The sequence below is a fragment of the Hippichthys cyanospilos genome, chromosome 4, assembly GCF_059441005.1.
Source record: "Hippichthys cyanospilos isolate Australia breed blue-spotted pipefish chromosome 4, RoL_Hcya_1.0, whole genome shotgun sequence".
In the NCBI taxonomy this organism is placed as follows: domain Eukaryota; kingdom Metazoa; phylum Chordata; class Actinopteri; order Syngnathiformes; family Syngnathidae; genus Hippichthys; species Hippichthys cyanospilos.
In genome coordinates, this window is record NC_142372.1 from 14,830,641 (window position 1) to 14,845,014 (window position 14,374).

At 39.3% G+C, this 14,374-nt stretch overlaps 2 protein-coding genes across 5 annotated transcripts; one reads left to right on the plus strand and one right to left on the minus strand.

Moving 5' to 3' along the window:
* The first annotated feature begins 852 nt into the window (after window positions 1-852).
* On the plus strand, window positions 853-6,947 carry LOC148424748 (long-chain fatty acid transport protein 2-like). Its single transcript, XM_088413216.1, has 10 exons — window positions 853-1,380; window positions 1,849-2,058; window positions 2,150-2,308; window positions 3,197-3,321; window positions 3,401-3,595; window positions 3,684-3,774; window positions 3,851-4,049; window positions 4,393-4,490; window positions 4,780-4,910; window positions 6,521-6,947. Exons 1-10 carry the CDS (start codon window positions 906-908, stop codon window positions 6,692-6,694), a joined length of 1,857 nt encoding a protein of 618 aa, XP_088269342.1. The 5' UTR covers window positions 853-905; the 3' UTR covers window positions 6,695-6,947.
* Window positions 6,474-14,277, minus strand: hdc (histidine decarboxylase). 4 transcript variants are annotated; one of them, XM_088413214.1, is made up of 12 exons: window positions 14,073-14,277; window positions 11,537-11,709; window positions 11,335-11,448; window positions 10,473-10,595; window positions 10,261-10,398; window positions 10,051-10,194; window positions 9,843-9,909; window positions 9,586-9,748; window positions 9,380-9,470; window positions 9,209-9,307; window positions 8,297-8,398; window positions 6,474-8,014 (listed from the first exon to the last, which is right to left on the minus strand). In XM_088413214.1, exons 2-12 carry the CDS (start codon window positions 11,624-11,626, stop codon window positions 7,259-7,261), a joined length of 1,887 nt encoding a protein of 628 aa, XP_088269340.1. In that variant the 5' UTR covers window positions 11,627-11,709; window positions 14,073-14,277; the 3' UTR covers window positions 6,474-7,258. The 4 variants fall into 4 exon arrangements, with proteins under 4 accessions (XP_088269340.1, XP_088269339.1, XP_088269338.1 ...); XM_088413213.1 differs by lacking the exon at window positions 14,073-14,277 and adding an exon at window positions 13,395-13,417; XM_088413212.1 differs by lacking the exon at window positions 14,073-14,277 and adding an exon at window positions 11,767-12,657.
* Between the last annotated feature and the right edge of the window lie 97 nt (window positions 14,278-14,374).

Consider the following 14,374-nt stretch of genomic DNA (forward strand, 5'->3'; position numbering starts at 1 on the left):
GGGTCTTTTTTATGGGCTGTACGAAATGTACACAAAGGACATTGATTAAATCAGGGGTGTCCTGGGCCACATTGTTTCTGTCAGAGGGCCGGAATAAATCCTAAAATAGTCTTTTAAAAAAAAAAGCATCCTTAACAGTCATTGCTTAAATTTTAGCGTACCCCTGAATTTCTCTAAAACCCTGAAGATTTAGGTCTTAAAAATAGAAAAACGTGACGAATAAACGCCGATTTTACTTGTTTACATCCTTACCTTGTTTTGAAATCAGAGGCCGATAAACACTGTTCAAAAGATAGATCAGGAAGAGAAAATTGTTGTTGTTTTTATAAGGCAACCTGAGAGTTTAGCTAGAAACTTGAAATCAAATCAGCATTTGGCAGGCCACACAAAATGATGTGGCAGGCCGGTTCTGGCCCCCGGGCCTTAAGTGTGACACCTGTGGATTAAATAAATCATATAACCATTACAAATAGTATTAATTTAAATACAAAATGTTAATTAGATGCAAGTGAGTTTTTATCAATGGGCATATAGCGGTGTCGGGTTTGATCCTTAAATTTGCTTCATTGCCTGGTCCTTGCTGTTCACTATTGACATTATGAAACAAGCAAGGAACCAAGCAATTGATCAACAACGCCACAAGACTCTGGAAGTCACAGAAAGGTATCAAAGGGAAATTTGGAAATAAGAGAAATTCTTTGTGTGCACGCGAGCGTGTGTGTGGAGTAGTGAAATAAAACGGTCCTGGCGAGACCCAGTGTAATTGTAAAGGTGCTATCCCAGTAGTAAGGGACAGGGGCAAAAGGAGGCGGGTGGAATAGTGTCAAAGTTCAAGAGGCGTAAACAGCCCAGTTTTCTTATGCTCGTGCGTTGCTGCGGAAATAACCACTCTCCGTTTGATCAGCATGCTAGCCTATATTTTGTACACTGCTTTGGCAGGCTTGGCCGTTGTTCCTTTCCTGCTTTACTGGCGAAACCCGTACCTGTTGCACGATGCGCGTTATGCAGTCGCTTGCATTCAAATTGCCAGACAACTCAGCAGATTTTCAAAGAAGAAACCTTTTTACAGCATTCTCGACTGTTTCCTGGACAAGGTGGCCAAACAGCCCAATAAGAAGTTTGTGGTGTTCGAGGAGAACAGCTACACGTACAAACAAGCCGACCAGGAGAGCAACCGGGTGGCCGCAGCCTTGTCAAGCCTCCTCCAGCCCGGGGACACGGCGGCAGTTTTTATGGGCAACGAACCACGTTTCGTGTGGCTGTGGCTCGGACTCGCCAAGCTGGGATGTACCGCAGCTCTGCTCAACAACAATATCCGCTCCAAATCTCTGCTGTACTGCTTCTCGTGTTGTGACGCCAAGGTCCTGTTCGCTGCAGAGGGTAAGCAGGAGCGAGCCATACCGACTACATATCCCAGCATGCACCGTCACACTCAAGGGGATTTTCGAATAAAAACACGAAAAAAATATAATCGAATATGAAGTCATTAGTCTTTTTTTTGTAATAATGCACTTCCTATTTTAAACCACGGAACGCCATTAAGTGCATTTAAAATGTTGTTAAATCGATCCTTTATAAGGAGGTAAATATTTTAATATAATTTTCATGCTTTTAGTTCAATTTGAGTGTTACCCTATTGCTGTAAATAGCAAAAGGATTGCAGTTATGCTGATGTTAAGTTTTAGCTCAAGAGTGCATGCAAGCTTTGTTAGCTATTATGCAGAACAGAAAATGCATGTATATTGTATTTTATACAGTTATATTGCATTTCTCTTGAATATTTGTATTGGGTCACATACCAATGTCACACTTCTTGTGATTGGTTGTATTGACTTTGCATTGTCTCAGAACTACGAGGAGCCGTGGAGGAAGTGCTGCCGAGCCTGATGCAGCAGGGGATCCGTGTGTTCATCCTCGGCAAGGGGGACGAGTCGGAGGGAATCGAGTGTCTCTCAGACAAAATTCGCCAGTCCTCTGACCAACCTCTGCCACCCCAGCTGAGGGCTGACGTTAACATGAAGACTCCCGCCCTTTACATTTACACCTCAGGAACCACAGGTCAAATGCTTATTCTGTCCAAGCTTCTCATCTAACCTGTGTGACTGTGTAAATGTAGAAATATGAATTCATATGCTATGTCATTATGTAGGGCTTCCCAAGGCAGCAGTCGTTAACCATGGGAGGGTATGGTTGGCAAGTTTTCTTCAGTCGGTCGCTGGCGTACGCTCAGATGATGTCATATACCTCTACCTGCCTCTCTACCACAGTTCAGGTTTTCTCATGGGATTGTGTGGAGCCATAGAGAGAGGTAATCAGAAGAACCTTAAAGGTTTGATCTCAAGCGTTAACAAGATGCTCATTCGTTTTTGGGAACATTTGTATTCCCCCCGGGAAACAATGGGATTTAAAATAATCTGTTATTTTATGAGCTGATAAAACATTGATCAATGCAGTTTGTGGATTAATTTTAGCATTAGCAAATAAAACTGAAACAGAAAGAACCTCCACATAATTAAAATATGTCATTTTGGAAACAAAAGGAAAAATCACATTGGATACTTTGTATGGCAATTATGTAAATCTACTGTATGGGGGCTGAAGATAATTTGATGGAAAGTATAATACTCAATCTTAAATATATACATTTTGTTTTGTCTATACAAAATAGACAGTTCATCTTTCCTACATGCAAAGGCATTTTAGTACTGTAACTTCCCCATTTTTCTTACTACATCACTAACCCTTTAAATTTACTTCCTTACAATCTGGTCGTTTTAGTCACTATTATGTTGAAATGTGTTTTTCTTACTAGGTCACCCTTCAAATTAGTTGATTCCTGGTTTATTTGTGTTAATTCCCGTTCATCTTAAAACTTACCTGTGCGCTTACCAGAGTCGTTACACATTAATGCTTGGTGAGTGTTTGACCTCCAAGTTTTTGATGGGTTTGTGAATTTGACCTTTATCATGATCAAACCTTTTGGTTCCTCTGCACTGCAAGGGCGGTGACAAAATAACTACATTCCGGCTTTGACACTGAGTTTATTAGAGGATAAACCAATGGGTTTATGACCTCAAAAGCAAGCACTTTGCCTCTGATTTTCATTGTTTGTATTTCAAAGTCCTAAAGTTCCTTAAATTACATCCATAAGTGACTAGCCAATATGTTAATTCACTGTGCTATTCTTCATCTACAGGTGTCACTATAGTATTAAAACGCAAATTCTCTGCCTCGAATTTCTGGAAGGACTGCAGGAAGTACAATGTTACGGTTATTCAGTTCATAGGCGAGATTATGCGCTACCTCTGCAACACACCGCAGGTAACACTCACACTTAGTTATCATTGTTGAGAATGTTACTTGTTTTATCGATTGTGCTGTGTCATTCCTTCTGATCTAGAGAGAAAATGACAAAGATCATAAAGTCAGATTAGCCATAGGAAACGGGATACGAGCGGATACCTGGGCTGATTTTCTGCAACGGTTTGGGAATATTTGCATCTGCGAGTGCTATGGAGCCACAGAAGGAAATGTTGGATTTGTCAACTATGTTGGGAAAATTGGAGCTATTGGCAAAGAGCACTTCCTCCACAAAGTGAGATGTCAATTACTTGGATTAAGTCAGAGGCAGAAATAGTCACAAGCACATGCTTAGTGTTTGCTCCTATTTTTTTTTCTTTCAGATGGGGTGTCCCTATGCCCTCATAAGGTATGACACAGAGAAAGAGGAGCCAGTCAGAGACTCCAAAGGATTTTGCATTGAAGTGCCTCGAGGTCCATGCTTACAAAAATAGAAAATCCTTCCCACACCCTACATATCTTTCTAAAAACATTTCGCTTTTAACCAAAGGAGAGACTGGTCTGTTGGTGTCCAAGATTGGCGTGAGAACCCCCTTCTCAGGCTACGCCAAGAACAAGGAGCAAACTGAAAAGAAGAAGCTGAAGGACGTTTTTGTGAAGGGGGACGTCTACTTCAACAGTGGCGATCTTCTTAGGATAGACGACGAGGGATTTGTTTTCTTTCAAGACCGTATTGGAGACACGTTCAGGTCAGTTAATGAAATATAGACCTTATACGGTGATGCCTTGAGTCATTAACAGTCATATATTCACACAAAGGTGTAAGATAAAGAATATAAGAATGTTAGTTGTAGGATATTTTTCTCTACATGTGTTACTCCACCAATTTTGTTAAAAAATATCAGTCATTGGCTTTTCTCTTAAATCTCTTGGCACCGCTGTATCTTAGTTTTGATCTCGTTAAATTATCCTTAAGTTGGCTTATTACATTTTGCTGCTGTCGGGGAATCTTGGGAGAAAAATCAACTTGAGTTTCTTACTCCCTGTGCCCCCTACAGTGTTGTTCAGTGCCTGTTTTCCAATTAATCGCAGATGGAAAGGAGAAAACGTGGCAACCACAGAGATAGCCGATCATTTGCTCATGGTGGACTGCATTGAAGAGGTTAATGTCTATGGTGTGAAAGTGCCAGGTAATATTGTAAAGCTGCACTAACGAAAACATATCTGCTCATTTTGCTTAATTCCCTCCTATTATTGTGTTCTCATGAAGTCCCTCTAGTGCTGCAAGGCCTCTTTGACTTCAACTTGTCCTTTTATCAATCATTGATAAATATAACCATGAACTATGTCACACTGGGAATCATGACCAGACAAAGATAACCAAAAAGTCAATTTGACACATATTTGTTATACATGCAACTTTTTTTCTCATGTGTCTTACTTTCATAATATGACATGACCTTATATTTTTACTATTAGGACATGAGGGACGAATTGGAATGGCAGCGCTAACCCTGAAAGAAAACATGGACTTTGATGGGAAAGCTGTGTATCAGCATGTCAAAAGCTACCTTCCTAGCTATGCAAGACCACGCTTTATTCGCATTCAGGTAAATCATGTCCTGCGTGTAGACAATGTTATCATCTACCAAGATGGCAGAGACACTCTGACAATTAGACATATTAAAAGAGTGGTATAAGATTTTCACTTTCAATGAAAGTAACAACAAAAGTACGCATTATAAACACAGACATATTTTTTTTACTTGTTTACAATATCTGGTTTGATAAACTGGCTAAATGAAAAAGAAAAGGCACAAATTGCTTTCTCTCTAATAAATTTAGAACATAAGTAATTTCTCAATTTTAAAATTGTTATAGCAAATGACAACACCTGAAGAACATGCACAGATAATAATTTGTGGTACATGCAAGATGTGCGGCAGCACATATTGGATTTTGAATATTGGGGAATTTCCACCACCCCAAGGAGACATAGATTGCAAGAAGAAATGATATGCATGTTGGGGGGGGTTCCGATGGAATGGTGGGAAATTTAGTTAATTAAGTTTCCCATTTAGAGGGGAGAAGCACAAGCATGCAGCAGGCGCGCTACAATATCTCAGAGAGGCCATACTTTGCAAGCCTATGCCAAGCGAGGGAGAGAGCAAGCAAATTCAAATACGCCATTGATTTCAATGCAAAAAGAATGATTTCTACAAAACCTAGTCAAATATATGTCAACAGCGATTAGTTAACACAAATACACCCTTACCAGTCAAGTAGAATGAAGGACAGTGTAACATGAAGTACAGCAATCCGGGCACACGAGGGTTAACAACAGGCAACACAGTGCACCCTAACCCTAAAACCCGTTAGCGACACAAGGAAGCCACACCTGCTGCTTTTTCCAGGCTGTTTTCTCCAAAGTAAATTCTTGTTGTATTGCATGTCATTGCTTGTGTTTACTTTTGTGTTTGGTGGGTGACTTCAAATACGTAGAACAACCATAGTCATTCTAACTCCTGAACCAATCATCTGTCCCATTACTGTTACCGTTACACCTCTCATTATTTTTTCTTTTTCTCTTACTTCTTTGTATCTCCTCATTCTTTTTTTTTTTTCACGATTGGCATACAAAGCTTTTTTGTTTCCTCTTCTGTTTTTATATTTGTGATTGAAATACAAAACAGGCGCTTGCTCAGATGCAAACGAACATCCAAAACATGATTTGAATCATCTTGGCAAAGTTTTCATCCTTAACTAAAAGCTATATGACCGCCTCCATTTGACTGGTGCCATGTTGTATAATTAGCAATTACAAAAAAAAAAAAAAAAGGGACTGACCACATTTGCCATTTGCTTGGTGTAGCAATTCGTAGTGAATTTTTAAAATGAATATCTCTTTTAGTGATTTTTATGGTTATTTTTTTCAGACTAGAGAGAGGGTAGAAAGTAAAGAGTAGAAAGTATAATTACCTCTTTTCAATCATATTGAACAAATGAATAAAGCGGTCTAATATCAACTATTCGTCTTATTACAATTACATTCTACATATTACAAATATTGTTTTATATACACATATATGAAATACACTACTGAAGTATTTGTATTTTGTTACTTTCAACTTTGTTGACATACCTGTTCAAAAAAACATAAGCTTGCTCAAAAATCGTTTGCAATAACAGCTATGATTTATTTTCATGTTTTTTCCCGCAGAATGGTCTGCAAGTGACAGGGACATACAAGCAGATGAAAGTAAAACTGGCTGAGCAGGGCTTCAACCCAGAAGTTATCAAGGATCGTTTGCTTTTCCTGGAGGACAATCAAGGCTACGTTCCTATGACTCAGGACATCTTCAACTCCATAACAGAGGGAAGAATCAAACTGTAGATCACTTTTTTCCACTACTAAAAAAAAGCTATGAAATCCCAAGATCTAAAGTGATTATTAATGTTTTAGATTGCAAAGCATACTTGTGTAATGTTTCCACAGCCTTTTTTTTCTTTTTTAAACATTTCAAACTAGAATGCTTTATTTGTGCAATATTGTAAGCCACGCAAACATTTTGCACATTTGAACTTTGAATATTGCACATGTTGTACATGACAATGATACAATTAAAATAAATTGTACACAACTTAAAGACTCTATAAATTCAATTCATATATGTTTCTGACAATATAACATCTGTTAAAAGATACCAGTAACTGCTGGACATTTGAGACTGAGAATTATGTTGTACTCAATTGTAGAGATTGTATTTCAGTATTCCTAATTTTTGGGGGTTGCCATTCTTACAACTGAAGGTCCTTAACACATGTATGATACTGGATTAAAAAAAAAAAACCTCACGCTAGTGTAACATTATGAACAATGAGTGATTATTTCGTTACCACTAGAGGAAGCCTGCACACCTCTTTAAAATATGTTCCCTAACTCCCTAGACGGCCACATTTACATAAATTTAGGAGCAGGAGTATTTTCCCTTGGATTAGGAGAGGCAGCTTTGTTAGTAATGGGCAAAGATGGCATACAGTTTATTTTCCTGCAGGTAGAGCCTAAATGCTTTGGGGCCTGAGACACTTTGAGAGAGCAGCAAAGCTGGTGGGGACCACCCTGCCCCCACTGATTGCAGAAACTTGGAACACTGTTGAACTTGGTCAGTTTTTTCATGATTTGCTTTCCAGCAATATTAGAAGGCACATCTGCCATCTTTCCCGTGGGGCCGCCCTCAGTTGTGGCTGAGACTGGCAAGGCGTCTTCAGCTTGAGGGCTCAGCTTTGTTTCAAAGGCGTAGCCAGTTCTTGGACCGAGATAACTGTACGGCAGAGGCTCGCTGTTGCAGCTCAGAGAGCGCATGGGTCTCCTGGACTGATTCCAAGCCTTGTCAATCCAAAGCTCCACTTGGGACTTGTCCATCCTTAGCGCGGTCTCTTCAGTCTGCTGTGGCCCGACACCCTTGTTGCCTTTGTCTCCTTTCACCTTGTCTCCTAACATCTTCGAACTATCAAGAACCCCTTTGTCAGTTAGGAGATTGGAAGCTATTTTTGAGATGATGCTCCAATCTCTGCGGATGTCATCTACTGTGGTGTGCTGTGAGGTCACCGTGAATCGAATGATGCGTTTGGTGTGAATGTCGGCAGGAATGAGGTACATGGCTCCAGAACTTGTTAGTCTCCTCAGCAGCTCCTGAGTTAAAGCGTTGCCTTTCTACAAAAAAAAAAAAAAAAAAATCAATGCACAGTGGGGCCGCAAATAGTTTAGGAAAATTGGACTCTCCTATTCAAGGTTTCTGATCGTAATCACGTCGTCCTTCACTTATAGGTGATAAAAAAAGGACACATTGACCTCCTTTGAACAAGGTGTGCCTGGGAAGTTTGTACATCTCAACAATGATTAGCTTTTGTAAAACATGTAGCTCCACAGGAAGTACCTGAGTTAAGTAATCATGTTTATAGTTTACAGCTTTAATCCTCAATCGGAACGACCTACCTTGAGACAGAAAACAACCAGGCCAAGGTATCTCTTTGCTGGAACCTCAAAGTTTGGGTCATTTCTAATCAGAGACTCTAAGAGCTTTGCCATCTCAATCCCCTGAGAAGGAAAAAAAATATTCAAATGAAAGTTTACTTTTCAAAACCAGTGGAAATATCTCATCAAGTGACTGGACAAAAGTATTGCTTCACTTAGCCATTGATCATTTCTACAAGCTATTGGAGGGTCTGTAGGATTTTTAACCAATGCTCAATATAAGCGGTTTTGCATTGCTGTTTGGGACATACATTTTGGACTGCACCTCATATAAACATAGAATCGGTAAACCGAGTATCGAGTGCCGGCCGACACTCCCAACTGGTTTTTGAACAACATTTCCTTTCAAGAGTATCGGGTTTTGTTTTGTTTTTTGTATTGTATTCTTAGACTTAATCCTTGATTGTTATGGAACAATCGTCATGGTTCAGGCCACGCATTATTCGTGGATTGCTCAGTGAAAAAAAAGATGTGTTGTGAAGGCTGCATGTTCAACTCACAGTGCACATTCGCTGTTGGAGGACGAGGAGTCATGTCAAACAATCAGGTAAGTCGCATGTATGGAAGGATTTCAACAACCACCACTCTTACGACTACTTGAGCAGTGCCGGTACATAAAAGAGTATTTGAGGACTGTTTGGTTTTTTTTTTTTCAATCTTGTATTCTTTATGTTCATGCTCATTTGATGCCCACCGAGTTTCAGGTCCCTGGGATTAATTTGCTAAAGAAAATGCTCGACAAAATTAGAAAATTGCGTTTTTGAGCCTTGTGTTTTTGTGAGTTGTGAGTTCACTGAGAAAAGAATTGTATTTTGCCCATTTAATCCCCCCCCCCACACCACAAAAAAAAAAAAAAAAACAACTACCACATACGTGTCTGATATGTCCCTGGAGGTTTCTCAGTCCATAGGAACGCATGACAAACCAGAGCTTGAGAGAGCGGAAACGACGACTGAGTGGAATCTGCCAGTGCTGCACAGATAAAAACAAGGCAAAATTGATCACCAAGAGAACAGAATGTCAGTGTTGATAAAGCGGTCTTACCATGAAGTCTGTGGCTGCTTGTGAATTTTCATGTCTGAGATAAACAGGGTCGACACTGAATGTCTGCTGGAGTTTGAGTTTGTCCTTGACCCTTGATCCAGACAAGGGATAAACTCAGGATTATCATGTACAATTTGCAGTCCATTGTCTATATTGTAAGAATCTTTAAAGAAATAATCAATGCAGTACTGATGAAACATATTCACCAAAATGCCGTGCAGTCAAAATGGACCATCATCCATTTTGACGGATTGAAGACAAACGAATGTGCAAATTCAATGCCTTCGAGGGACCAGCGCAACTCTGGGCAGAAATAGGCCGACCCGGCATACGCTGCATCAACATGGAGCCACAGTCCTTCTTCTGCACCTGTAAAATGTTGCAAACAAAACAAACACCCAGCGTACATTTCATGTGTGACTACAAAAATGACTATTAAAAATGCGTAAGGATGAAGACGTACACACTGGTCCCAATTCTGAAAGAGTGTCAAAGGCACACACCCCTGTGGTTCCCAGAGTGGCACACAGCTGAGGAAAGTATAGAATAAATGTGAGTATGAAAATAAGATGATTGTGTGAGCCAATAAAATGGGGAAGCAAACACTCCAAACTGCACATCTGGATTCATTGTCATCAATCCATCGTACAACCAAAGCCATCCTTCAATACCAGAAAAGGGACCAGTCCTCTACTCCTGTCCTCTTGTATCGCCTGTTTCAACATCTCTCCTCTCAGAGACAGATGCTCATCCGTGGGAAGAAACCTGATCTTCACTAGAGAGATCTGGCCTGCCTTTTCCACTGAGGAGTGCGCCTGGGAAACCAGGAAAATATCAATTTATTTTGATTTTATGCAGGTGGTTACTGTCTCAGGACTGACCTGATCTGAAGCATAGGCCACCAGCGTTGAATTCAGGACAGAGTCATCCATGTCGTGGTCCAGCTCGGCCCTCAGTTGCTGAATTTTGTCTTTCCTGGCCGCCAGGAGAGCCACTAGCGTGCTTTCACTGACGGTGCTCTATTCGGAACATCAAAACATCTTGATACTCGGTGACGCTACGTTAATGTGAGAAAATTTGTATAAAAGTCTACCTGTATTATTCCTCCTCCCCGGCTCTGACTGTGGTAATGGAGGAAGAAGTGAGGAAGCCCTAAGGCTTTACATAGCCAGTCCATCACATTCATTTCCAATTCTGTGCATGCAGGACTAGAGGCCTATGCAAAACAAAAATAACTCCACAGATCAGATGATCTTTTGCAAATGTTTTCCCATTGTCTGTAACTCTGCTCTGACCATGGGTGCACTTAAATTAGGTCCTGTCTTCTATGGGTTTTTTCTTCTTCTATTCTCTACTTACAGGTATATTGTTCTTAAATACATCACCTGTTTTTCTCTTCATAAAGTAGAATGCTTACACTCTCCCGTCGCGCTTTTCATTAAATAATTAGAGATTATTTACTGATTGATTTAAACTACTAAGCCTCACTGAGTCTTCCTAAAGGGCTTTAAACACCATATGATTTGGAAAGTACTTTATAAGTGCACTCCATTTGACCATTAAACGAAGTGAGTTATTCAATCCACTGCTACCTTGTTACTCATATTACCAGAAAAATTAAACACATTACACATTAAACATTAACTTGCATTCCCCGTACAAGATTAATTCTACAATTGAAGTACCTAACTGTAATTGTATTTACTTGAAAAATATTTAACAATATGCCATTGAAATGGACAAATTTTACTGTAATAGGGTTGGAACAAAAAAAAAGCAAGACATACAACATGATATTATAATAACAATATTTCATAAAAGGTGTACAAAGTGTACAGTTGAGTGGGACAGATCAAATTGTATGGTTATTTACGACATTCTCTGTTTGGTTCCTGCATTATCTACCATTTAAAAATCAGGAGGCTTTCTTCCCCTTTTTCATTTCCTTTCCTCACCCATGTGAAGCCGACACAGTTGATGGCATCAGCCAGCATGTCCCCCAGCATTGAGGGCCAGGAAGTCAGACTGGGGTAGTAGGCGTGCATGTGAGGACTCTGCCAGTGAACCACCTGAACAAAGGGTCAGAACAAACCTGGTTTTCCAACATGCATGAATTCCAAGTGAATTGGAGGACACGATGATCGCATCACAACTTACTCCCGGCATGATAACCTTCTCAATGTCATCAAAGATTCTCTCCCAGTCTTCGGGCTCTGCCGGTGCAGAGTCTGGAAGAAGTTCCCTCATGTAGCCTGGCTTGACATCTGGAATCACCCTTCTTTCCCGGATGGAGCCCAAGTACTTTGTGATGTAGTCCACCAGCTCCTTACCTAGTCAAAGAAAAGGTTTAGCAATTGAAGATAAAGAAAAAGGTGACTTGTCATTACCTCGTCGGTTGTATTCCTCGGCCTGCATTATTGTTTCAGTGGGCAGCTTTTGAATGTTTTGCTATGATACTGCAGGGAAGCTCCCAGTGTTGGGTCGTCGAGATCACAACACGCGTATATAGCCACTTTTGGCAAGAGCACGCCCTTAACTGATGACGCGATTCAAACAGAACAAATGCTCTTTCATGACGCCAGTCTCTAAATGAAATTAAAATGTTAACCCAAACCTATATTGCATCCTTGTTTATGAATCACTATTGCTCTGTTGAGTTCTTTACTTTGTTGATCAGTATTTAGCAACATAGTGAATTGCAGGTGAAAAGAACTAATATTAATATGGTTTACATTGTAGCGCACTTAAGGCTGAAAACACCCCGTGGACACACTTTAAACACATATGAATGCATTTTAAATTTATTCAAACACACAAACACAAAATTGCAAGAGTAAATTACAGAAACTGAATTCTACAAACACAATTTAAAGCAGAATGTTATGATAAGATGAGTGGGGGCGCATTGAACATATTGTAAAGAACATTTTTGAGTGTGTTCCCTCTAAACCTTAAAATATTCCTCACACAGACCTTCACATAAAACACACTTTTTAAACGTGGTGAAAATTTATTTACACAAGAATGTTACTACAGTCTTTCTACCAATGTGCCTTCATTCTACCTCTTCACCAGAACAGAGTAAGAATTTCAGTGTGGTTTCGTGCTATACATGTGACAATAATTCTCTACGATCTACAATGTCTTACTAGACACAACAACAAGTGTACTAGTACATGGAACTCATGTTGGATATCAAGGATATTAAATAATGCTCAACGTTTCCATCAGTGGTATATTGCTAACAGACAGTTGACTCCTGGAGCCACGGAACATCTTGTTATTTAACCAAATCTTGGTCAACGGAGACCATAAGCCAAATTCAACAACACATTATAATGTACATCGACTAGGATGAAACCTCCAAATGCACAGTGGGATTCACGAGTAGAAATTTGAATCAATCAATACATTTTAAGAAAATGAAATTCTAGTTTGTCAAATACTTTTAATTATTATTTATTTGTATTTAATTTTTAAATTAATTACAATAAAATGAAAAATAGGAATTACATGTAAAATAATTTAGACATTTATAAATCAAGAATTTTACATTAGTATAAATGACTAATATTAATATTGCAACTTTTAACAGTGCAAGGATGTTATTCAGAATATGCAGCATATTCACATTTGTTATGCATCCTGAATGTAGCAGGTTAGCCCAACTGCGAACGTGACAAAAGCACATTTTTCATTTATCCCACAAACTGTTGCCAGATGTTCATCAACAGTAATACAGATTTTTCTTTTCAAACACTGAAAAAAACAGCTGCCGCGAAGGTACACTCGTTGCCTTCGTCATAACTTGCAAATGTTATCGTCTCATTGGAATGGCGTCAGTCTTGCGAAAAATCGCAAACATTCTCCAGACCTTCTCCAAATGTTCACCGACAGTTTTAATGTTTTTCTTCTCGCAAGCAAGGACATTTTTTAAATTGAAAATGGATTTCATTCTGGACTCAAATTTTGAGCATGTTCAACTCGACAAAAATAATATAGATGACTCACTCACTCACTCACTCACATTCTGTCCGCGTTTTGGTCTTTGTAGCATCATATAGAGCAACTGTGAATAGAATCGCAAAAGAATGATGAATGATGGGTGTATCTGTGTGTTTAGCATTATGTAAAACATGATTTATTGCTGCAATATATACATACTGAAAATATCTGTAACCAATATCGCATTGACAACTACGTAGGCCTATAAGGTTATTGTCAATACAGTATGTGCATAAAAAATAAACGGCGTGTACTTGTGTTTATAGGCCGATGCTGTCCAAATGCACTTTTGTCAGTACTGTAAATCTAATCAATGGACATCTTGCAGACTTTTGATCTCAATGAAAGCTGAATGTCTGCGAATGTCAATTGAGCGACACAATTTGGATCACCGTGTGATGTAGCAGAGCACAATGCAACCATTGTCTTCCCACTTCCACCCGGTGTTTAAAAAACTGAGCCTGATGAAAGCTTTTGTATACGTAATTGTCCAATCTTGCCCCCTTGTGACTTCAAAGTGTAATTGCTTTATAAGAGCTTTTTTTTTAAACCCAAAACTTCAAAATACTTTATTGCACAAGCTTTCAGACAACACCAGAAAGACTAACCTTAAGGTCAAAAGAATTTGAATAAAAGGTGTCTGAATTAGGTGTCCCTGTATAGCCGTTCTGGCGCTATCACGACTTACCTTTGAACTGCGTGGGCCAAAGCTTATTTTTCGGTGATGTCTTACCAGTCTCATTGATAGCAAGCGATTAAAAAAGTGCCTCTGAACTGAATTTAATAAATATGTAATTTTATTAAACCAGTTTTCAATGTATTTCCTCAAAGTGATATTACAAGACTCTTTCTTTTCTTGACAGCAGGACAAAAAGCTTTAATAATTATTCTTAAAACTGTATCGTGAAATGTTCCGGAGCGCTTTTTGTAAGTTTAAATGTGTGGGATGGGTATCTCCAGCAGATGGCAGTGCAGCTCAAAATGGTAGCC